We start from the raw sequence: 23,590 nt of genomic DNA on the forward strand, positions 1-23,590 counted from the left end.
TGTAAGTAGAGTCACTTTCAGGTTTAGAATCTCTATTTCCTCGATTAGACTGTAATTGTAACCTCCCAAGGGGAATAACTGTGTCTGATATAATTTTTCTTAAAAGAGAAAAAAAAATTGTGTGTATGTGTGTGTGTGTGAGCACATGTGTGCACACACACACACACATGCACACAAGGAAAAAGTCTGGAATTATAGATAGCATGTTAGTGATTATCTCTGGGTACTACTTAACTTTCTCCATTTTGTTTATTTGTATTTTCTAATGGTCTGTAATAAATAGGTAATAAATAGAAAAAAAAGTTTTTTTCCTAAGCTAATCAATTAAGTCATACACAAAACAAATAAGAATAAAGCCATTTGAGAACTACTTCATTCTGGGGTTGGAGTTTTCAAAATTTCTTACCTGTATACACCCTCTATGCTATTAAGAGCTGTGATTCCTGTAACAATTGAATCAGCCAAATGATATTTGCCATCATTCATTGCTCTGTCAAACTGTATTTTTTGATCACACAGCATCCATAACTAGTAAGGAAAAAAACACAGTTAAGAACAGAATGGCAGGGGCTTCCCTGGTGGCGCAGTGGTTAAGAATCCGCCTGCCAATGCAGGGGACACGGGGTCGAGCCCTGGTCCAGGAAGATCCCACATGCCACAGAGCAACTAAGCCCATGCACCACAACTACTGAGCCTGTGCTCTAGAGCCCGCGAGCCACAACTACTGAAGCCCGCACACCTAGAGCCTGTGCTCCACAACAAGAGAAGCCACCCACCGCAAAGAGAAGCCCGCGCACCACAACGAAGAGTAGTCCCCACTCCCCGCAACTAGAGAAAGCCCGCACGCAGCCAAAAAAAAAAAAAAAAAAAGAACAGAATGGCAGATGTTCACCTCATTATTCAACAGAAATATAAAAGTATTTTCGCTTGCTTAACAAATATCCTTACAATTCACACACTTTTTTTTTAGATTAAAAAAATTTTTTTTAAATATTTCAAGTCTGTGAAAAAGCACTAAGAATAAAATAACAAAACATGTATAGCAACCATCAACTTTGTCAAATCACAACATTTTGCTTTACTTGCTTTGGATACTATTGCACATTATTGAGGTACTTTGCAAATTCCATTCTCCTCTTTCTGTTTTCAAAGGAAGCATTTGATTTGTTGTTTATCATTCCCATTTTTTTTAAGAATTTTTTTTAATGAGTGATCTATGACGATTGATTATTCATTCATTCATTTATTTACCGCACGGCATGTGGGATCTTAGTTCCCTGACCAGGGATTGAACCCACACCCCTTGCATTGGAAGCGAGGAGTCTTAACCACTGGACCACCGGGGAAGTCCACCCAATCATGTTTTTATACTTTTACAAAATATTTACTTATCCTTAAACAATATATAGTATGAAAAAAAACAATATATAGTATGATCTTACATGTTTTTAAACTTTGTATAAATAAATAGCATCATACTGTATGCATCCTTTGACAACTTGCTTTTAAGCTCAACATTATTTTGGGGAGGCTTACACATGTTAATACAAGTAGTTCTAGTTCATTCCTTTTCACTGATGAATAGTTTTCAATTGTATGAATATGCAACAACTTATCTATTCTCGTGTTGATGGGTATTTAGGTACTTCCACTTTCTCACTCTTCTGAACAGTGCTGCAGAAAACACTCCTCTACATCACCCCCTGTGCTGTGCAACAGTTACTCTGGGTATACAGCAAGCCGTGGGAAAGCTGGGCTGTAGGACATATGCACCTTGTCCTTAACACAGTGCCCATTTGTTCTCCAGATGGGTCACACCAGTTTACACTCCCCACCGGCGGTGTATGACATGACTCATTGCTCCACACCTTCACCAACAATTGGTGGTGTCAGATATGTTACTTTTGGCCAGTCTGATGGGTATGAAATACCTCCTTATTTTTTCATTTGTATGTCCCTTGATCAATAAATAGTCAGGCTGAGCATCTTTTCATCTCTTTATCAGCCATACATGTTTCTTCTAGAATGTGAGTTAAATTGTGTCTTTTTTTTTTTTTTTTACTGTGCACCTTCTTAAAACATGCCTAGAACAGTAACCGAAACCACTCCATCACATTAGCACTACCACAGAACCACGCTTAATTCTTTTTCCCCACAGCATCCTTGGGTGCTAGCTTCTACTTTGTTCGCTTACCACCTTTCCGTCTGGGTACTCTGAATTCAGATCACAGCCAGCAGCAGTGAGATCCCAGCACAGCTCATAAGCAGACGGGCATTCACACCATATCTAATGAGGTGGGGCCAGCAACCCATGTGAACAGAAGCCCCCCTACCCCCGGCTCAGGGACCAACAGTAGGAGATTCCCAGGCCATGGTCTCTCATGATTTCAAATTCCCTAATTTAGTTAATACTAAACTTGGTAAGGGGAGGAAGAGAAAGAGGCCCCTCGTAATAGTTTTCTTGGCCCCATCAGAGATGGAAATTGGTGCAAAAAGGAACAGAGTGCCTAGGACTGCTTTATAAAGTTCATTCCCTCTGCATACATCTTGCCAAAAGGTTATTCAATTCTGGGAGGAAAAGGTTAGAGCTGCCAAGTAGGAGAAAACAGAGTAACAAAACGGAGACCTAATTCTTGATCTATCAAAGGACACTGACGATTTCTTTGCTTATTCCCATACAGTTAGAGGTATAGGGAATACTAATTTAAAACCACGAAGACAGGAATGAAAAAAGTACCCTACTTTAATCTTTTCTCAGAGGTTATTCCTCAGCCTTCTGGAACGCAGTTAACAGAGTCTCCTATGTTGACCTCAAAGCACGGATGTCACAGAAAGGAACCAAGACACGAGCGGCTGAGGGGAGACTCTAAAATACCCTATTTTGACAATAATGCAGTAAAAATGGTATTTTCAAAAATAAATCGATGACACACAAAAGGCAGGTTACCTGGGCATGCTGACTGTTAGGTGGGAATCGCTCCTTCAAGTGCTTTAACACTTCTGAAGCTGCAGCGAAACAGCCCTAAAATAGAAAGCCACGATTTGTTTAGCACGCCTGTGCTGACACCACACCTGCGATCCCACTCACAGGACATGAGTATGACTCACCTGTTCTTGGTGCAGCAGCCTGATGACCCCAGGCAGAGACTGTCAAGTATCAAGGGGCCATTTTTCTTAGGCTCTAATGTATTTCACTTGTACATTAAAAAAATTATTTTTAATTACACCTGTAATACATGTTCACTCTAGGAAAAAAACTTACGAAATACATGTGAACGAGAAAAAGGCAAATTACTTTTAATCCCACCAAAGATAATCACAGTAATTTCTCGGCACATATCCTTCTGAACTTCTCATATTCACATGAATATAAAACATATAAGTATTCCAAAAACAGGTATACATACCATTTTTGTAAATTGCCTATTTACCACATGGTAGGTACTCAATAAATATTTTTTGAATGAATGAATCTTTTCAGTGTCAACAAATAAATCTATACATCACAGTATTTTATTAGGTAAATAAATTATAGTCCAATCAAAATAATCTCCGGGCTTCCCTGGTGGCACAGTGGTTGAGAGTCCACCTGCCGATGCAGGGGACACGGGTTCGTGCCCCGGTCCGGGAAGATCCCACATGCTGCAGAGCGGCTGGGCCCGTGAGCCATAGCTGCTGAACCTGAGCGTCCGGAGCCTGTGCTCCGCAATGGGAGAGGCCACAACAGTGAGAGGCCCGTGTACAGCAAAAAAAAAAAAAAAAAAACTCCTAGTTTGTGATATTTTGATTGTTTCCAATTTTTTCCATTTTAAAAATGCTAGAATGATTATCTTGGTGGATACATCTTTGCATAGTTGTCCAATTATTTCCTTAGGATAATACCTTAGAAATAAAATTGCTGGGCTAAATGGTAGGCACTTTTAAGCTTTTTGATAGGTATATTACTAAATTACCATACAGAAATGTACCAAGTACTCTTTTTTTTTTTTTTTTTTTTGCAGTACGTGGGCCTCTCACTGTTGTGGCCTCTCCCGTTGCGGAGCACAGGCTCCGGACGCGCAGGCTCAGAGGCCATGGCTCACGGGCCCAGCTGCTCCACGGCATGTGGGATCTTCCCGGACCGGGGCACGAACCTGTGTCCCCTGCATCAGCAGGCGGACTCTCAACCACTGCGCCACCAGGGAAGCCCATACCAAGTACTCTTATACCAGCATTCTACACCTTTCTCCTCCCCTGATATTTAGCTTCTTTGCCTATTTGTTTGATGAAACTGGTTATTTCACTGTGTTAATTTGAATTTCTTTAATGACTAGATTGAAATTTTTTCATGTTTTATAATCATTTATGTTTTTTCTGTGAATACATGTTCATGTCTTTTTTACACTCTTATATTGCTAGAATGTCTATCTTATTAAGTCCCCAAAAGCTTTTCAATTTGTCCCTATCCTTTGGTCAGGTAGTATATCTTCAGTCTATATAGAAGCTCAGTTAGACCACAGGTGAACTTCTATTTGAAGTGAATTAAGTCGAAAGTATACTGAATTATAATAAAAGATCATTAATCTTTTTATTCTTGTGATTTTAACTGGCCAGTCTTGCCAATTATTTTCATGACTACCATACGGAGTTGGGCGTGTGGATCTAGATGGCTGTCAAACCTTCAGGCCAAGTAGAGAGAACAGTGCACACGGCAGCACTCCCCCAAAACATTCCTATTGTGACCTGCCATTTCCTGAGGCTGGGAGAGGAATGTGACACGATGAACCAGAGTTACGCAGAAAGAGTAAAGGGGGCCGGATCTCTTAGCACTTCCTCTGGGCTGCAGGAGGAAGCTCACAAACAGCGGTTCAGACCCCATAACTTCCTTCTAGGTTCACCCAAGCCCCAGTCACTACCACAGCAAAGTGCAGCATCCAGTTTATCTAGAGATCAGTTTCAGGACACAACTGGAAGCACAACACAAAGGAAATAAAAGAGCAAATAGAAATTCATGATAAAACTGCCTTCTCTGCAGTTGGCCAAGCTTAATTTCATAGGTGTAAGTCTAACCTGTATAATTGAAAATGCGACAGTCATCAGCTCAGTGGGTTTATCTACATGGTCAATGTTCTGACACTAGAAAAGTCTTTCTAAGGCAGGTTGAGAAGAGGTGGGGAAAGAGACTGAATTGAAATAAAGTGGCCACTGACTGTCTTCTAGCTGTACAATTAGAGGTCTCCTAGCACATCCACTGGAGCCAGGCAACAATGGCGTCAGCAGGTCTTTCACATAAGCCCGGAGATGGAAAGATTAATACAGACCCAAAGAGCATGGTATTACCCCCAGAAAAAATTACAGAACTATTAACAACTGAACTTGGAGAAAGCTAAGGCTAAGGAATTGAGCCAAGACCAGATTTTTGTAAAGCGGTTCTCCATTCCAGGAGATGAAGAAATAGTTTCTACCCTACATCACTCAAAGAGAACCAAAGGGAAGTTATTCCACTCTTTAAGCTTGGGGTCAGTGGGGAGAATCCTACTTGAAAAAGTCACAAGGGGACACTGTAAATGGGTGGATTGTATGGCATGTGAATTCTATCTCAATAAAGTTGTTGGGGAAAAAAAGTCAACGTGAGGCTCGTACCAAAGGCCTCACTGAATGTTCACTGACTCATTTATTACAAACGCTCCACTTAACCAAGGCACCAGCAGAGGAAAAGAATCCACGTTAAAGAGGTTCCAGAACCACTACGAGGGGGGGGAAAAGACCAAGAAAGTGATTAATGTGCAACATTCCTGGAGGAAAGCAAACAGCAAGAGCAGCTGGTCTGCTGTTTTAATGTCAGAGAGCTCGGGCGCTGCTTCCCAGATACAGGAAGATAGCAGCTGATGGAGGTGCAAGCAGACGCCACCAGCCAGAGCCCATCCATGCCCTTTGTTTACACAACCACTTAGAGGATTGTAAAATGCTAAAGTATGTCTAGTAGAGGGAAGTATTTATAGACTTCTGAAAGGGGTGGAAACGACTCAAAGATTTTAGAATGCAGATTAAGGAATACTGAGTGTTAGGATGCAACCTAACGATCATTATTATACCACAAAGAGGTGGAGAAAATAATATGATCAAGGAAATGTGCTTATAGCAAGGCAGCAGTTAGTTAGTTGGAGGGCTTTAGATAAGAGCTTTCCCTGACCTTTTCCCATGGAAGAAGATACTTTTGAGCAAAGGGGAAAGGAAGCCTAGAGCATCATGAGAGACCCTTTAATCAATCCCCTATAAGAAGAATCGTGTGAAATTACTTGGGCTGTAAGTAAAGGTAATGCCCTATTCCAACTGTCTTTCTTTGGAGTCAATCAGACTTGGGTTGAAGATCTGACACTGACATTTACTGGCTGTGGGTATGGGATTTAGCTCCCTGGAGCTCAGTTTCTTTTCTGTGAAATAGGGGTGATGATAAAGCTGACCTTACGAGGCTACTGTAAGGAATCAGGAAGATGATACATGTAAATCGCTAAGCATAGGGCCCGGCACAGGACAAATGTACAACAAACCTTGGCTATTGTCATCTTAGCTGTACTCTTACTATGTTCTTCCCTTTCCCACAAACATACACAGCTCTACTACCCTAAATTTCAAAGACTCCTTTTTATTCCATTTGGTACATAGAAACAGCTGACCTCTCACTCTCTTCCCTGATGCCGAAAGAGATCCCAAGTTCAACAAACCTTGCAGACTCCACACCCAGTCCATTTCTACTGGTGGGATTTCACCCTTCCAACAACTTGCATGCAACCAGACCCGTCCAGTGCTTTTCTCAAGCACTAGAGGACAGAAATGGCGGGGCCTACACGGCTCCAGAAGCACAGGGCCCGGCCACCTGCCCACCTGCTCCGCGTGCAGCTCGGCGAGGTGGCCCAGCGCCACAGCAAACGATTCCGTGTTGTTCTGCTGCACACCTGCGTTCACCGACTCTAGGCTGTTCATGCTCAGCAGCAGCTGGGCTTGCTGCAGGGCCATGGTGCTGGGGAGGAGACACAGGAAGCCCCATCAGTCAAGAGACACAGGCTGCCCTCAGCCACACCCTACAGTTACCTTGGGTGGAAACAGGAGGAAGCAGGCTCTGGCTTCCGGGGAGCAGCTGCCTCCCAAAGCCAGTTCTCCTGTCCTTGGGACGAGGAGAGCAGAAAAGCATCCTGGATGTGCAGCCCCAAAGAAAACGTAGTGGTTATGGCACAATTGGGAGCTCCAAGCTCCAGACCGCCCCACTGCCTCTAATTTTCCCTGTGGTCACAGTATGTTAATTAGTTTTCACGGGTAAATTCAGACCTGATGCCATCCTGGCACTGGCTGCTCTGACAGTGGAAGCAGTGGCTAGTGTCTGCAGCTGTTTCAGACCACATCGTGCCAAAAATTATTTCAAGTACAAAAACAAGACTGATAAAATAGGCACTTCCTTACATGACTGAATTCCTAGAAACAGCATATTGTCTAGGTGAGGTAGCTCCAGGATTAAAAATCTGGTTCAGAAGTTTACTTCCAGGCTACAGGAGGCTAAATGGGAGTTACACACAAAGCTGGAGACAGTCCAGAGAATACACCCTGGGCAACAGGGAAGCAACTTTCTTTACATAGCAGCTTTTGGGTTAAGGGGGTGCTCGGCTTGAGTGAGTGTGGCCCATGCCTCCTGGCCAACAGGAAGAGAGGTTCCCATCTCAGAGTGCAGGGGCATGGTGCTTGGAGCCAGAGGACCTGGGCTTGAGTCTGGGCTCTGTCACTTGTTAATTCGTTTGTGATCTGGGGCAGATCAGATTTGTGAACCTTGTCCTATGCATCCTGGAATGGAGATCACCCCCCAGTTACCTCCCAGAGCTGCTGGGAGGAGTAAGTAAAAATGCGCATAGAAAAAATCTTGGCAAAGTCTGTGCAAAGTAGAAAATGTTTTAAAATTCTAAAGCGCTTTCTTTAATCCCCTGTACAAACAACCTCCATCCATTTGGCCTTCACAGAACCCATTTGCTGGCTTCTGCTCATCTATAAAAGGATTCGTGCCCTCATAGCCTTGAAGACCCACCTGCGGCCGTAGAGTCTCCAGATGGCTGTTTTCTGTGCGATGCTGATGTCGATGAGCTCTGACAGGCTGTGTTTCCAGTGCAGGAGGTCGGAGTCCTTTAGTGCATCCATAAGTTTGTTTGCGGTCTTCCCAGCAAAAGCTCTCTGCTGAACTAGGGACTGTATTCCCAGAGAGGCGAGGTACTAAGGGGACAGACATACGCACGACTCATGATAGAGATTACGTGACAAAATTTTGTTTTGCTCTTCAGAAATTTGGCATATTTCATTTCAGCACATGCACAATGATAGCACTATTTAAAAAGAAAGTACCTGTAAGCCTGACCCTGATGCGTATGCGATATTTTCCTGAAAAACTGGCGATGGAAAAGAGGGTAATAGTACAATGGGAAGAGCCAGGGCTTTGAAATTAAATGGATCTGGACTTAAGCACTGCCTCTGCCATTTACCATGTGACCTGGGGCCAGTCACTTAGCTTCTTAGACAAGCCCATCTGTAAAATGGGCATCACACCCATAATAAAGAATTATTTTAAGGATTAAAATTAAATAGTATATATCAAACAGTGCTGGGCACATTATGTGGTAGGAGATTAAGAAAGGCTGCCTATTACGAGCATAATTATCTTTTCATTAACTTCTGGTATAATTTTCAAGGATGAAAGCTCAACTAAAAAAAGTCCACTTAAATCCGTAACAAAAATTGTGCTTAAGAAGTCTATCATTTATTTTTAAATTTTTTTTAGACAGAATAAGGTTCTTTGAGCAATAGTAATCTAGATTCTAACAGTCATTACTATTTCATGTGTAGAGACTATGCCCTTTCAATGCCCCTCAGTATTTGTCATCGAGGAATATAATTCAGGTCCTTCCCTGCTACTCAAAATGAGAAAGGACAAATCTGCTGGTTAGGTTTACTGGTTCCTAGCTTTGTTTATTATTTCAAATAAGGATCAGCAAACTTGTTCTGTAAAGGGCCAGATAGTAAATAGTTTAGGTTTTGCAGGCCACAGTTGGTCTATGTCGCATATTCTTCTTTGTTTTTTTCCCCCCAACTATTTAAAAATGTAAAATCCATTCTTAGCTTGAGGGTCACACATAAGCAGGCAGTGAGCCAGATCTGGCCCATGGGCTGTAGAGTTTGCCAATCCCTGGTTTAAAAATAAGCCTTCCCTAAAAATTTTCTAAATAAATATGTGTAAGTTAGTGTTGATAATAAACTAAACAAAGATCTCATCAAGTTGACAAATGGAACTTTCACAGATGTTATTAGGATAAAGGGAGCAGAGAGAAACCCATCAAGAGAATTTAGTGGTTTAATAATTAAGGTCACATGAAACTAGCAAGAATAAAACCATACCATTTGTTTAAACAATCTCACAGAAAGATGAGCCTTACCGGTAACCCAAAATGTACAGCTTTCTTCACAGAATGTTCTAGAAGAACATAGCTATCAGATCTCTTCTGTCCCAGCACATAAAGCCAGCTCTGGCAAGAGAAGTCATCAAAATGTATCATAACAATTATAATGGCTAATGTTCTGTTGAAAGCATCAGCATGGTTGTAAGAACAAATTAACAACAGACAAGATAAATCCTCTAAAATACACATTCACAAATTATAAACCTAAATGAAACCCATCAAACATATTAAAACCATCAGACTGAAATAATCAAGCCATTTATCTTCTTCACCTCTGAGAGCAGTGAGTGGCAAATGTTCCAGAAAAAAAGCATGAAGCCCCCATATGGCCTGTAACTGAGAAAGTGAAATGCTCAGGTGGTTGCTGAAGTCTGTGTTCTACTTGTGCTTGGTGATGATGCTTTGACAGGACCAGGTCTTATCCAGTTACCAGTATTGCAAACACCTTTGTTAATGCCAACACTCGATGCGGCAGCTTTGCATGGCAAGCTGCATTAAAACTTGTAGACAAGAAATGCCTCCAAAGTAAAATGGACATCAAGAATTAAGAAACATAAATAAACATGGGTTGCCTTTCCTGAATTTCCCTGACCCCCTAACTAGTTTCCCATCACTGCTGAGAACCTCCCAATTCAAACGGGGCCTTTCGAAAGCCAACTCAACCCAAGGGCAGAACTTCCAAGACAGGAAGGTGGCCTCACCAAGCAATGCTGGAGACACACGTGATCGTTGGACTCCTGGGCAATCCTAATCGCCTCCTGCAGGGCAAGCTCTGCCTGTTGACTAATGACAGACTGAACATTAATAACTCATTAACAACCACAAACATGTACAAGCAACAGTAACAGGAAGTCATCTGTACGGTAATTCACCAGCGTGCAGGCCTCTGGGTTGGAAGTTGAAACCATGGGCTTATTCCCTCAGAGGCACTCCCCTCCCCCAGCGGTAAGAAACAGTAACAGTGGAGATACAGAACATGTCCCTTCTAAGGTGGACTTCTACTAAAAGGGACATGAAAGAATGGCTTTTCTTCATCCCAGCTCCTAAGATTTTTTTTTTAGTTGTCTGCTGCTGAGGGGAGGGACAAGGAGAGGATGTAAGATTTTACTTTCCATTGCCTTCGCTTCTGCATCATTTGAAAATTTTTTTTAACTATGGGATCTGACACTTTTATAATTTTTTCAATACTAGTTTTTAAAAGTATTTTGAGGATTTTCCCTTCTGAGATGTCTTCTTTCTGCTCATGTGGTTCCCCTCCCTCCGGGATGTGTCCCCCAACCTCGCAACTTCTGTGGAAACTCAGCCAACTGTTCTTGGCCCCACTGGGCCTTCGCTTCTGAAAAAGTCCACAGAAATGCTACCTGCCTGCGGTGCTTAATTAAATACTACTGTGCACCACCCTCTATTTATTTAATCTGTGTTAGTTTTATTTCTTCAACCTGCAGAGGGCACAGAAGTTCTATAAATACTGGATCACTGAGGATCTCAAAAAAGAATCAGAAATTCTATGGGTAGCACTTACATAGGGAAAAATTTGTGTCAAATTTTCTATCAACACGAGCAATAGCCTCACACAATCAATTAACAGCTGAATTCTTCCTCAATAATTACCTGTTTGAATAAAGAAACCAGATACATTTTTACCTATTTTACATTTCTTTTAAATCCCTTTTAATGCTGAGAGGCACCAGAATATAAGCTATTTGAAAGTAGGAAGCATATCTTTACACACAGGCCCTCAATAAATATCAGTTGATTTAATTTTGTTGAACATCTGATGACCAAATAAATAATGTTACATTTAGAAAAAAGGTTTTTGGGCGAACTGTATAGATAGTATGCTAAAACAGGACTAAAGAAAGACTATTTTTCTCAGGTAGGAAGAAAAGGTAGATTACCAACACAGAAACTTCAAAGTTTCTGGCAAATCCTTAAAGAACCTATGGTTTTCCATTGCTGCTAATCAGAAAAGCCTCTGATAAAAATTTTCAGTAAAAGAGCAAGAGGCAAACTGGTTGTAAGATCTGAAATGCATTGGCTGTCTACCGTTCGCAAAATGCCAGAGCAGAAAGATCTGTAGCCTCTAAACAACAGCTTCCTATGTCATTTAGTGTAAAAGCCAAAGTCCTTACTTGGGCCTACAGGACCCTAAACTCTCTGACCCCTGCCACCTCTACAACCCCATCCTCCTCTATCCCCCCTTACTACAGCACTCTAACCACACTACTTGCTCCTCCTCAAACATGCCAAGTAAATCCTGCCTCAGGGCCTTTGAACTTGCTGTTCTAGCTAATAAGGACACTCTTTCTTCAGATAATGCACAGATTACTCACTCCCTCAATTCCTCTAAATCTCTATTCAAATATTAAGTTAATAGAGGTAAGGGAGGGCCAAGTTGCTACCTTACTATTTAAACAGAAATTTACAAATTGACAAATAAGTGATTTGTGTGTATATCTGGAAGAAGAGTGTTACTTATGAAAACAATAGTACTCCCCATCATCACTCTCTAATCTCTTATCCTGACCTATCATTACCTGATTCATTATAATTATGTTTAGTGCTGTTTATTATTTATCTCCCCCACTGTAAGCTCCATGAGAACAGGAGTATTTTTTTCCTCTTTTTTTTCACTCCTGATCCCCAGCACCTAGAACAGTGCCTAGTACATAGTAGATGCTCAATAAGCAACTACAAAGATTTTCAAGAAATCTTCACAATCCTATTAGCTAAGTGAGAAAGATTTATACAAGCCCATAGCTCCAGGACTAAAAATAAAGAAGCCTGGAGTTGAGTAAATCAGATATTAATTAGTAATTAATTCCATACAGTTAGCTGCCTATCCACTGATAATATTGTAAATATAGAGAAATTCATCAACAGATTAATTACTTGTATCTAGCAGACTGCATACAAATTTCCAAACCCTAGGGCAAGCTGTGTGTAACACAGAGATAGGTTGCTGGCAAATATTACAAATGGTGCTGCTATTTATTATGAGTACATAAAACATGAAAGGCCCTGATCAGAGAGGTTATTAAAGCTGGGCAGAAAAAAAGAAGTTGACTCTTAAAAGATAATATGGAATCTCACAAAATCATGAAGTTCAGAGTAGCCTTAAACATTTTTTGGTTCAAGTATCAATCTGACACTTGGATTCCCTTAATGTCACCCTTGCTGCACACATGAGCACTCTGCTGACACCTTTCTCAGAGGGTTCCATACAAGGAAACCTCCTCCTTATAAGGAGCAAAAATGTTTTGCCCTTTAACTTGCACTTACCAGCTCCCTATCTTCTCTAGTAGTCACACCCTCGATCAATCTAAGCCCTTTTCACATGACCTTCACTACAGGAAGATGTCAAACACATGCTTGGCTAAATCATTTCTTTTCCAGGCTAAACATTCTCACATCCTTCCCACACTATTTATATGACGTGGCTTTGAATGCCTCCAGTGAGACTGTCCCCCCCACAAGCTCCAGCTTGTCTATGTCCCTTTTAAAATGTGACAACCAGAAGTTAATAGAATTTCCTGGTTGTTGCCTGGGCCATAGAGCAAGGGGTAGAAGTCTCAATTCTTGAACTTGGAACACTATACTTCCATTAACACACTCTAGTCTCTATTCAAAGATGCCTGTGGCAGAAACCATATTTTTCTTAAATGGGAAAAAGCCACAGGGGAGGCAGAGAGACTCTTTCAATTAGTAATTTCCTACCTTTTCACCATTATTCACATTATTTCATTATTTCCAAAATAGCCTCCATATTTTGAAAGCTTTTATCCTCTTAACTCTTTACTAAATAATAACTGATCAATTTCCAATTTTTACTTATTAAAATCACAGGCAGGGCTTCCCCGGTGGCGTAGTGGTTGGGAGTCCGCCTGCCAATGCAGGGGACACGGGTTCGTGCCCCGGTCCGGGAGGATCCCACGTGCCGCGGAGCGGCTGGGCCCGCGAGCCGTGGTCGCTGGGCCTGCGCGTCCAGAGCCTGTGCTCCGCGACGGGAGAGGCCACAGCAGTGAGAGGCTCGCGTACCGCAAAAAAAAAAAAAAAAAAAAAAAAAAATCACAGGCATATCTTAGCAATGGCATAAGTCATTGTCACGCACTGAGCTGCCTGAATTCCAACCAAAAGCACAAACGTGACGTTCGGTAAGCCACGCAGTCTTTTATGCAGTAAAGATACAACTTCCTTTTGGCTTTTTGAAATACTGAAAATAACTTTTACATCCCCATTATTACCTCTGAAAAATCCTGTTGGGAATCTCTGGCCTAATGACCTAATTTCCTTTTAATTCAGTGGCCGTTATTCTTAGAAGTAAAGAAAGAAAGAGGCCATGTACTTGGATGGTAATGCTAAATAGTGACACCAGGGGGCAGACTCTTTAGGCAGAAGGTTTTCATTAACTTTTGTTCACTGCAAAAAACCTTCCTTCTTTAGAAGTTATTGACAATTCCAGGTTGAACAGGCTCTTTCTTTTCTCCTTTTCCTTCTTCTTTTTTTTTAATACAGCATATTAAAAAGAAAATACATCTCAAGTAACATTTGAGAGATAATTTCTTCAATTTCCGCATGAACAAAAGTCTATAAACTTACTAGTGACCAAAGCGGCAGTGCAGGGCAGCCAGGTTCAGAGCAGCGTATCTCAAGCTCCGGCCATAGCCCTCTTCCCCATTACTTTTGCTTTCGGCTCCAGTAAGAATCAGGCGGTCAAAATAATGAAGGAGGCTGTGTGTTGAACTGAAAACATCTTGGACCCGGAGGTTGTTTAAGTAGCTGAGGTAGTGCTAAAACAAGAAACAATCAACATATTTTAAATGCTCTGCTTCCTCTTGTGTAATATTAATTCAGAGAGTTCCACTGGCTGCAAACACCTGTGTATCCCCTACCATTTTAACAAGATGGTCATAGTTTAGCTTAATCTTTTCCCCACAGGCAGGATTAAATAGGCTTAAGGTACATTAGCTGGTTTGGGTACACTTTCCCCCCAGAAGGTGTACCCAAACGAAAAAAGGGAATTCCATTAGAATTTGTGTCAGAGTTTTATCCTAAATATTCATCCACTATGCCACTGGTTATATTAGGATCCATGGGTGATACGTGAGGATGGAGGGGGAATCACCTAGCTCAGGCATTAAGGAACAGTGTGAGTACAAAACTGAAGATCTTAAAACTTGAATTCAGAGCTTCCCTGGTGGCGCAGTGGTTAAGAATCCGCCTCCCAATGCGGGGGACACGGGTTCAAGCCCTGGCCCGGGAGGATCCCACATGCCACAGAACAACTAAGCCCATGCGCCACAACTACTGAGCCTGCGCTCTAGAGCCCACGAGCCACAACTACTGAGCCTGCATGCCGCAAATAATGAAGCCCACGCATCTAGAGCCCATGCTCTGCAACAAGAGAAGCCACCACAATGAGAAGCCCACGCACCACAACAAAGAGTAGCCCCCGCTCGCCGCAACTAGAGAAAGAAATCCCCCCGGGCCAGTAGGGGTGGAGGTGGGAGGGAAAGCTTTGCAACCTAGGCTGAGTCCTTTAAGTGCCAACAACATGATTTCTTTCCAAGAACCTGGGTCATTCGGCCAATCCTCATTTGCACGACTACTCAATAGGAAGAACAGTCTTGTCCCTGCTTTCCAACTTAGCAACAAATTCTGGAAAAGACTCACCGCTTCAGCAAAATCAGGATTAAATTTCAACAAGTTGTTCAACTCTTTCTGCAAAGAAGCTGGAGTGAGGGCTTTAGTCTCATCATTCTTTAACAAAGAAGCCTGAAATTTAAAAATGACAACTCAGTAGAAAGAAATGGCCAATAAACATATGGACATGTATACTAACTAGCATCATTTGATTACTTTTTTTTCTGCACCTACACTCTCCTCTTGACCATGCAGAACACTGTTTCCTCTTCCTGGAATTCTAAGCTTCCCAACGACCCATCCACATAGTCTTCCATGCAAACTCCTGCTCAGTCTTCAGGGCCCAGTTTAGATTTCAGCCACCTGCTTCTATCACCTTCTAAACTAGATAAGGTCCTGTAAGTACCGACATGCTCCCACAAGCGCCCTGCACTAACCCTTCCTGCAGTACTTATCAAATTATATTAAAAGTACCAGCTGACCCCACCCCCAGACTGTAAGTGCCTTTAAGGCAGGAAGTATGTATATCCAGCCTGGCAAAGGGAGATGCACACTTGCCCTACTCCTGGTTATCTGTTTCATATGGATGGTACCAGCAATGATTATATAAAATATGTAGAAAATGACTTCTAAATTAATGATTAGTACTTAACTGGGTTATGGACTCTTCAATTTTAGCTAGACAAATTTTTCTTTATGAATAATAATAATTTCTAATTATATTTGAATTCATTATATCATTATAGAAGATTCCAAAAATATGGAAAAGCATACAGAAGAAAACAAAAATCATCTGTAATCCTTCCACCCAGAAATAACACTTTTTTTGTCAGTGTATCTCATTCCAGTCTTTTTTCTGTGTGTGTGTGTGTGTGTGTGTGTGTGTGTGTGTGTGTGTGTGTATGTGTTTATACATATATATACGCATACTTTTTTAACAAAGTTAGAATATATCATTTTATTACCTGCTTTTTTCATGTAATAATATATTATAAATTTGTCTCATCATCAAATGGGCTTTGAAACTACAATTTTTTAAGCAAAAGTATTAACCCTTTGTCATACGTATTGCAACTCTTTTTCCCGTTTTGTTGTTTGAGTTTTAATTTTGTTAGAACATGTACTGACATGTAGATGTTTTTCATTTATATGCTGAAAAATCAAATGATCTCCTATGTGTTTTCTTCCACAGCTTTTCTGTTTAGAAAGTCCTTCACCACCCAGAGATCAGTTAAAAGTTAATATGTAACATTCACAGAGGGATGGACAGGATGAAAAGGCAGAGGGCTATGTACCAGATGAAGGAACAAGATAAAACCCCAGGAAAACAACTAACTGAAGTGGAGATAGGCAACCTTCCAGAAAAAGAATTCAGAATAATGATAGTGAAGAAGATCCAGGACCTCAGAAAAAGAATGGAGGCAAAGATCAGGAAGATGCAGGAAATGTTTAACAAAGATCTAGAAGAATTAAAGAACAAACAAACAGAGATGAACAACACAATAACTGAAATGAAAAATACACTAGAAGGAATCAGTAGCAGAATAACTGAGGCAGAAATACGGATAAGTGACCTGGAAGACAGAATGGTGGAATTCACTGCTGTGGAACAGAATAAAGAAAGAAAAAATGAGAAGAAATGAAGACAGCCTAAGGGACCTCTGGGACAACATGAAACACAACAACATTTGCATTATAGGGGTCCCAGAAGGAGAAGAGAGAGAGAAAGGACCCAAGAAAATATTTGAAGAGATTACAGTTGAAAATTTCCCTAACATGGGAAAGGAAATAGCCACCCAAGTCCAGGAAGTGCGGAAAGTCCCATACAGCATAAACCCAAGGAGAAACACACCGAGACACGTAGTAATCAAATTGGCAAAAATTAAAGACAAAGAAAAATTATTGAAAGCAGCAAGGGAAAAACAAAAAATAACATACAAGGGAACTCCCATACGGTTAACAGCTGATTTCTCAGCAGAAACTCTACAAGCCAGAAGGGAGTAGCATGACATACTTAAAGTGATGAAAGACAAGAACCTACAACCAAGATTACTCTACCCAGCAAGGATCTCATTCAGATTCAATGCAGAAATCAGAAGCTTTACAGATAAGGAAAAGCTAAGAGAATTCAGCACCACCAAACCAGCTCTACAACAAATGCTAAAGGAACTTCTCTAAGTGGGAAACACAAGAGAAGAAAAGAACCTACAAAAACAAACCCAAAACAATTAAGAAAATGGTAATAGGAACATACATATTAATAACTACCTTAAATGTGAATGGATTAAATGCTCCAACCAAAAGACACAGGCTTGCTGAATGGATACAAAAACAAGACCCATATATATGCTGTCTACAAGAGACCCACTTCAGACCTAGGACACATACAGACTGAAAGTGAGGGGATGGAAAAAGATATTCCATGCAAATGGAAATCAAAAGAAAGCTGGAGTAGCAATCCTCATATCAGATAAAATAGACTTTAAAATAAAGAATGTTACAAGAGACAAGGAAGGAGACACTACATAATGATCAAGGGATCAATCCAAGAAGAAGATATGACAATTATAAATATATATGCACCTAACATAGGAGCACCTCAATACATAAGGCAACTGATAACAGCTATAAAAGAGGAAATTGACAGTACCACAATAATAGTGGGGGATTTTAACACCTCACTTACACCAACGGACAGATCATCCAAACAGAAAATTAATAAGGAAACACAAGCTTTAAATGACACAATAGACCAGATAGATTTAATTGATATTTATAGGACATTCCATCAAAAAACAGCAGATTACACTTTCTTCTCAAGCGCGCACAGAACATTCTCCAGGATAGATCACATCTTGGGTCACAAATCAAGGCTCGGTAAACTTAAGAAAATTGAAATCATATCAAGCATCTTTTCTGACCACAACGCTATGAGATTAGAAATCAATTACAGGGAAAAAAACGTAAAAAACACAAACACATGGAGGCTAAACAATACATTACTAAATAACCAATAGATCACTGAAGAAATCAAAAAACACCTAGAGACAGATGATAATGAAGACACGACAATCCAAAACCTATGGGATGCAGCAAAAGCAGTTCTAAGAGGGAAGTTTATATTAATACAAGCCTACCTCAAGAAACAAGAAAAATCTCAAATAAGCAACCTAACCTTACACCTAAACGAACTAGAGAAAGAAACAAAACCCGAAGTTAGCAGAAGGAAAGAAATCATAAAGATCAGAGCAGAAATAAATGAAATAGAAACAAAGAAAACAATAGCAAAGATCAATAAAACTAAAAGCTGGTTCTTTGAGAAGATAAACAAAATTGATAAACCATTAGCCAGACTCATCAAGAAAAAGAGGGAGAGGACTCAAATCAATAAAATTAGAAATGAAAAAGGAGAAGTTACAACAGACACCACAGAAATACAAAGCATCCTAAGAGACTACTACAAGCAACTCTATGCCAATAAAATGGACAACCTGGAAGAAATGGACAAATTCTTAAAAAGTATAACCTTCCAAGACGGAACCAGGAAGCAATAGAAAATATGAACAGACCAATCACAAGTAATGAAATTGAAACTGTGATTAAAAATCTTCCAACAAACAAAAGTCCAGGACCAGATGGCTTCACAGGTGAATTCTACCAAACATTTAGAGAAGAGCTAACACCCATCCTTCTCAAACTCTTCCAAAAATCTGCGGAGGAAGGAACACTCACAAACACATTCTATGAGGCCACCATCACCCTGATAACAAAACCAGACAAAGGTACTACAGAAAAAGAAAATTACAGACCAATATCACTGATTAATATAGATGCAAAAATCCTCAACAAAATACTAGCAAACAGAATCCAACAACACACTAAAAAGATCATACACCATGATCAAGTGGGATTTATCCCAGAGATGCAAGGATTCTTCAATATACACAAATCAATCCATGTGATACACCATATTAACAAATTGAAGAATAAAAACCATATGATCATCTCAATAGATGCAGAAAAAGCTTCTGACAAAATTCAACACCCATTTATGATAAAAACTCTCCAGAAAGTGGGCATAGAGAGAACCTACTTCAACATAATAAAGGCCATACATGACAAAACCACAGAGAACATCATTCTCAATTGTGAAAAACTGAAAGCCTTTCCTCTAAGATCAGGAACAACTGGGGCTTCCCTGGTGGCGCAGTGGTTGGGAGTCCGCCTGCCAATGCAGGGGACACGGGTTCGTGCCCCAGTCTGGGAGGATCCCACGTGCCGCGGAGCGGCTGGGCCCGTGAGCCATGGCCGCTGAGCCTGTGCGTCCGGGGTCTATTCTCCGCAACAGGAGAGGCCACAACAGTGAGAGGCCCGCGTACCGCAAAAAAAATAAAATAAAATAAAATAAATAAAATAAAATAAAATATAAGATCAGGAACAAGACAAGGATGTCCACTCTCACCACTATTATTCAACATAGTTTTGGAAGTCCTAGCCACGGCAATCAGAGAAGAAAAAGAAAAAAAAGGAATACAAATTGGAAAAGAAGAAGTAAAACTGTCACTGTTTGCAGATGACATGATACTATACATAGAAAATCCTAAAGATGCTACCAGAAAACTACTAGAGCTAATCAATGAATTTGGTAAAGTCGCAGGATACAAAATTAATGCACAAAAATCTCTTGCATTCCTATACACTAATGATGAAAAATCTGAAAGAGAAATTAAGGAAACACTCCCATTTACCACTGCAACAAAAAGAATAAAATACCTAGGAATAAACCTACCTAGGGAGACAAAAGACCTCTATGCAGAAAACTGTAAGACACTGATGAAAGAAATTAAAGATGATACCAACAGATGGAGAGATATACCATGTTCTTGGATTAGAAGAATCGATATTGTGAAAATGACTATACTACCCAAAGCAATCTACAGATTCAATGCAATCCCTATCAAATTACCAATGGCATTTTTTTACAGAACTAGAACAAAAAATCTTAAAATTTGTATGGAGACACAAAAGACCCCGAATAGCCAAAGCAGTCTTGAGGGAAAAAAACAGAGCTGGAGGAATCAGACTCCCTGACTTCAGACTATAGTACAAAGCTACAGTAATCAAGACAATATGGTATTAGCACAAAAACAGAAATATAGATCAATGGAACAGGATAGAAAGCCCAGAGATAAACCCACGCACCTGTGGTCAACTAATCTAAGACAAAGGAGGCAAGGATATACAATGCAGAAAAGACAGTCTCTTCAATAAGTGGTGCTGGGAAAACCGGACAGCTACATGTACAAGAATGAAATTAGAACACTTCCTAATGCCATACAGAAAAATAAACTCAAAATGGATTAGAGATCTAAATGTAAGACTGGACACTATTAAACTCTTAGAGGAAAACATAGGAAGAACACTCTTTGACATTAATCACAGCAAGATCTTTTTTGATCCACCTCCTAGAGTAATGGAAATAAAAACAAAAATAAACAAATGGACCTAATGAAACTTAAAAGCTTTTGCAAAGCAAAGGAAACTACAAACAAGACGAAAAGACAACCCTCAGAATGGGAGAAAATATTTGCAAACGAATCAACGAACAAAGGATTAATCTCCAAAATATATAAACAGCTCATGCAGCTCAACATTAAAAAAGCAAACAACCCAATCCAAAAATGGGCAGAAGACCTAAATAGACATTTCTCCAAAGAAGACATACAGATGGCTAAGAAGCACATGAAAAGCTTCTCAACATCACTAATTATTAGAGAAATGCAAATCAAAACTACAATGAGGTATCACCTCACACCAGTTAGAATGGGCATCATCAGAAAATCTACAAACAACAAATGCTGGAGAGGGTGTGGAGAAAAGGGAACCCTCTTGCACTGTTGGTGGGAATGTAAATTGATACAGCCACTGTGGAGAACAGTATGGAGGTTCCTTAAAAAACTAAAAATAGAATTACCATATGATCCAGCAATCCCACTACTGGACATATACCCAGAGAAAACCATAATTCAAAAAGACACATGTACCCCAATGTTCAGTGCAGCACTATTTACAATAGCCAGGTCATGGAAGCAACCTAAATGCCCATGGACAGACGAGTGGATAAAGAAGATGTGGTACATATATACAATGGAATATTACTCAGCCATAAAAAGGAACGAAACTGGGTCATTTGTAGAGACATGGATTAATCTAGAGACTGTCATACAGAGTGGAGTAAGTCAGAAAGAGAAAAACAAATATCGTATATTAATGTATATATGTGGAACCTAGAAAAATGGTACAGATGAACCGGTTTGCAGGGCAGAAATTGAGACACAGATGTAGAGAACAAACATATGGACACCAAGGGGGGAAAGCAGCAGAGTGGGAGGGGTGGTGTGATGAATTGGGAGATTGGGATTGACATGTATACACTTATGTGTATAAAATGGATGACTAATAAGAACCTGCTATATAAAAAAATAAATGGAATTCAAAAAAAAAGTTAATATGTAGTTCCTCCTGTTCTAATTATAACCTTAAATGTTTATAGTTAAGCCTTTAATCCACCTGTAAAGTACTGAGGTGCAAAGATGAGGTGAAGATCCAGGTCTATTTTCTCCTCTACAGTTAACCAATTGTCTAGATGAGTTTTTCAATCTGTTTAGTATTCATCTGTAGGAGTGATTCTATCACCTGCATCTAGATCTAAACATTACATCTTTCTGCAGAAAGAAAATTAATAACAAAAATAGGGAAAACTAGAAAAGTAGAGCAAAAATCAAAATTCTATGCTGAAAATAACATGGGAGAAAAACATCCAGCTTATATTACCAAAAAAAAGGAAAAAGTATGGCTCAAAAACACCAGTAAGAAATGTCTGGGGTAAAAGTGTACCGATGCTTGCAACTTGAAATGTATCAAAAAATAAGATGAAATGGTGGCTATATGGGTAGATATATGATAAACGGAGCAAAATATTAATTGCAGGATCTAGATGATGGGTATATGGGTATTCACTATATAATGCTTTTCAATTTGTATTTCTGTTTGAAAATGTCCATGATAAAGTGTTGGGGAAAAGGGAAGTAGGTCTTCTAAATCACATTTTTGGGCTGTGTTAGTCACACACCATTAATAAATGAACATGCATTATGACCCTAACAGAGAAATAAAATCACACAGAAAATAGGAAGGGACACATAGCTACAACTGCATTGTTAGTAAAGAAAAAATGACCAAGAATAAGAATAATGCTGCTTCACTAATAAACCTACTCACATAACAAACATATGTCATGACATATAATGTCACAGGATTAAAAAAAAATTCATGACCAATTACAGAACATACCTGTTGAGAAAGAAAAAATTCTGCTTGTTTTTGGGACAGAGGCCCACTGCAAGATACCTCCTCTTCTCTGGAAAAAAAAAAAAAATAATAATAATAATAATGAATTACACAATAGTGAAAATGATAATGCTTTACAAAGTCAAATAGATTCTTCACCAGAAAAGTTTAAAAACTTTTAAAATTAATTCCCTCTTCTCAGGAATAGAAAAGACATGCTTAAAAAGTGATGTTGAATGACCTGCCGAAGTTCACATGATATAATTATGGACAGATGTAGACTTCGACTGTACATAGCCTCCAGCATGATCTTTCTAAAATGCAAGTCTATCGTCCCTGATTTAAAGCGCTCCTGTGGTATCTCATCACCTTCCAGAATAAAGTCTGCACTGCTTAGCAGGGCAGGTGCAATGCTTCCTGAGTGCTCCTACCTCTCTCCTCTGCCTTCTCTTTCTTACCCACACCCCAGCCCTGATGAACTCCTTACAATCTCCTATCATGCCAAGATGCCCTCCTGCTTCCTAAACCTGCAGGGCCCATTTTCCATCCACTGTTGCGCTGTTGTACCATCCGTCATTCAAGAATACCTCAAGTGTCATATCCTCCAAGAATCTCTCCTGACATCTCTCATTTGAGCTCCCACTGTCTCCCAGAGATAGGGATCACTGCATCTAGCACTGCCACACTGGCTGTTCTTACTTATATTTGTATATGAACACCCAGTCCCCCAGGCACACAATGGGCACTCAGAGTTTGAGAAATGAATGAATAAAAAGTCTCTAACTCCTCGCTACACATATAAGATGGTGCTGTATTCCAGAACAAGAAAAAGAGGTGTTATCCAAGAAATAACCATTTGCCTGGAAGTTTAGATCACACAGAACCAACAAATAAGAAACACACTGATATAAATCTAGACTTGAGAAATCTATACATGCACAAACAGTCTTATTTTTGAGAGCAAAGTATGAATAATACCCTTTTGCCACATGACTCTGAATAAATGGCTTCTCTATACAGGATTACAATAAGTAGAAAAATCAATATTTACTCATCAATAATATTTTTATAAGCACTCTGTGTCTAATACAGCAGTTCTCAAACTGTTTCATGCAAACACTATGTAA

At 40.0% G+C, this 23,590-nt stretch overlaps 1 protein-coding gene across 2 annotated transcripts in view; it reads right to left on the reverse strand.

Annotated features, from left to right (window-relative positions):
- The window catches only part of ANAPC5 (anaphase promoting complex subunit 5), a 38,937-nt gene that overhangs the window by 4,708 nt on the left and 10,639 nt on the right, over window positions 1-23,590 (reverse strand). For both annotated transcript variants that reach the window (XM_004276713.3, XM_033440949.2), the window contains 9 exons: window positions 22,467-22,533; window positions 15,144-15,245; window positions 14,070-14,260; window positions 10,172-10,253; window positions 9,447-9,536; window positions 8,051-8,232; window positions 6,865-7,000; window positions 2,948-3,022; window positions 407-528 (listed from right to left, as the gene is read on the reverse strand). In XM_004276713.3, coding sequence (XP_004276761.1) covers window positions 407-528; window positions 2,948-3,022; window positions 6,865-7,000; window positions 8,051-8,232; window positions 9,447-9,536; window positions 10,172-10,253; window positions 14,070-14,260; window positions 15,144-15,245; window positions 22,467-22,533 — 1,047 coding nt within the window. The remainder of the gene's footprint in view (window positions 1-406; window positions 529-2,947; window positions 3,023-6,864; window positions 7,001-8,050; window positions 8,233-9,446; window positions 9,537-10,171; window positions 10,254-14,069; window positions 14,261-15,143; window positions 15,246-22,466; window positions 22,534-23,590) is intronic.

Source organism: Orcinus orca, chromosome 15 (genome assembly GCF_937001465.1).
Source record: "Orcinus orca chromosome 15, mOrcOrc1.1, whole genome shotgun sequence".
NCBI classification, from domain to species: domain Eukaryota; kingdom Metazoa; phylum Chordata; class Mammalia; order Artiodactyla; family Delphinidae; genus Orcinus; species Orcinus orca.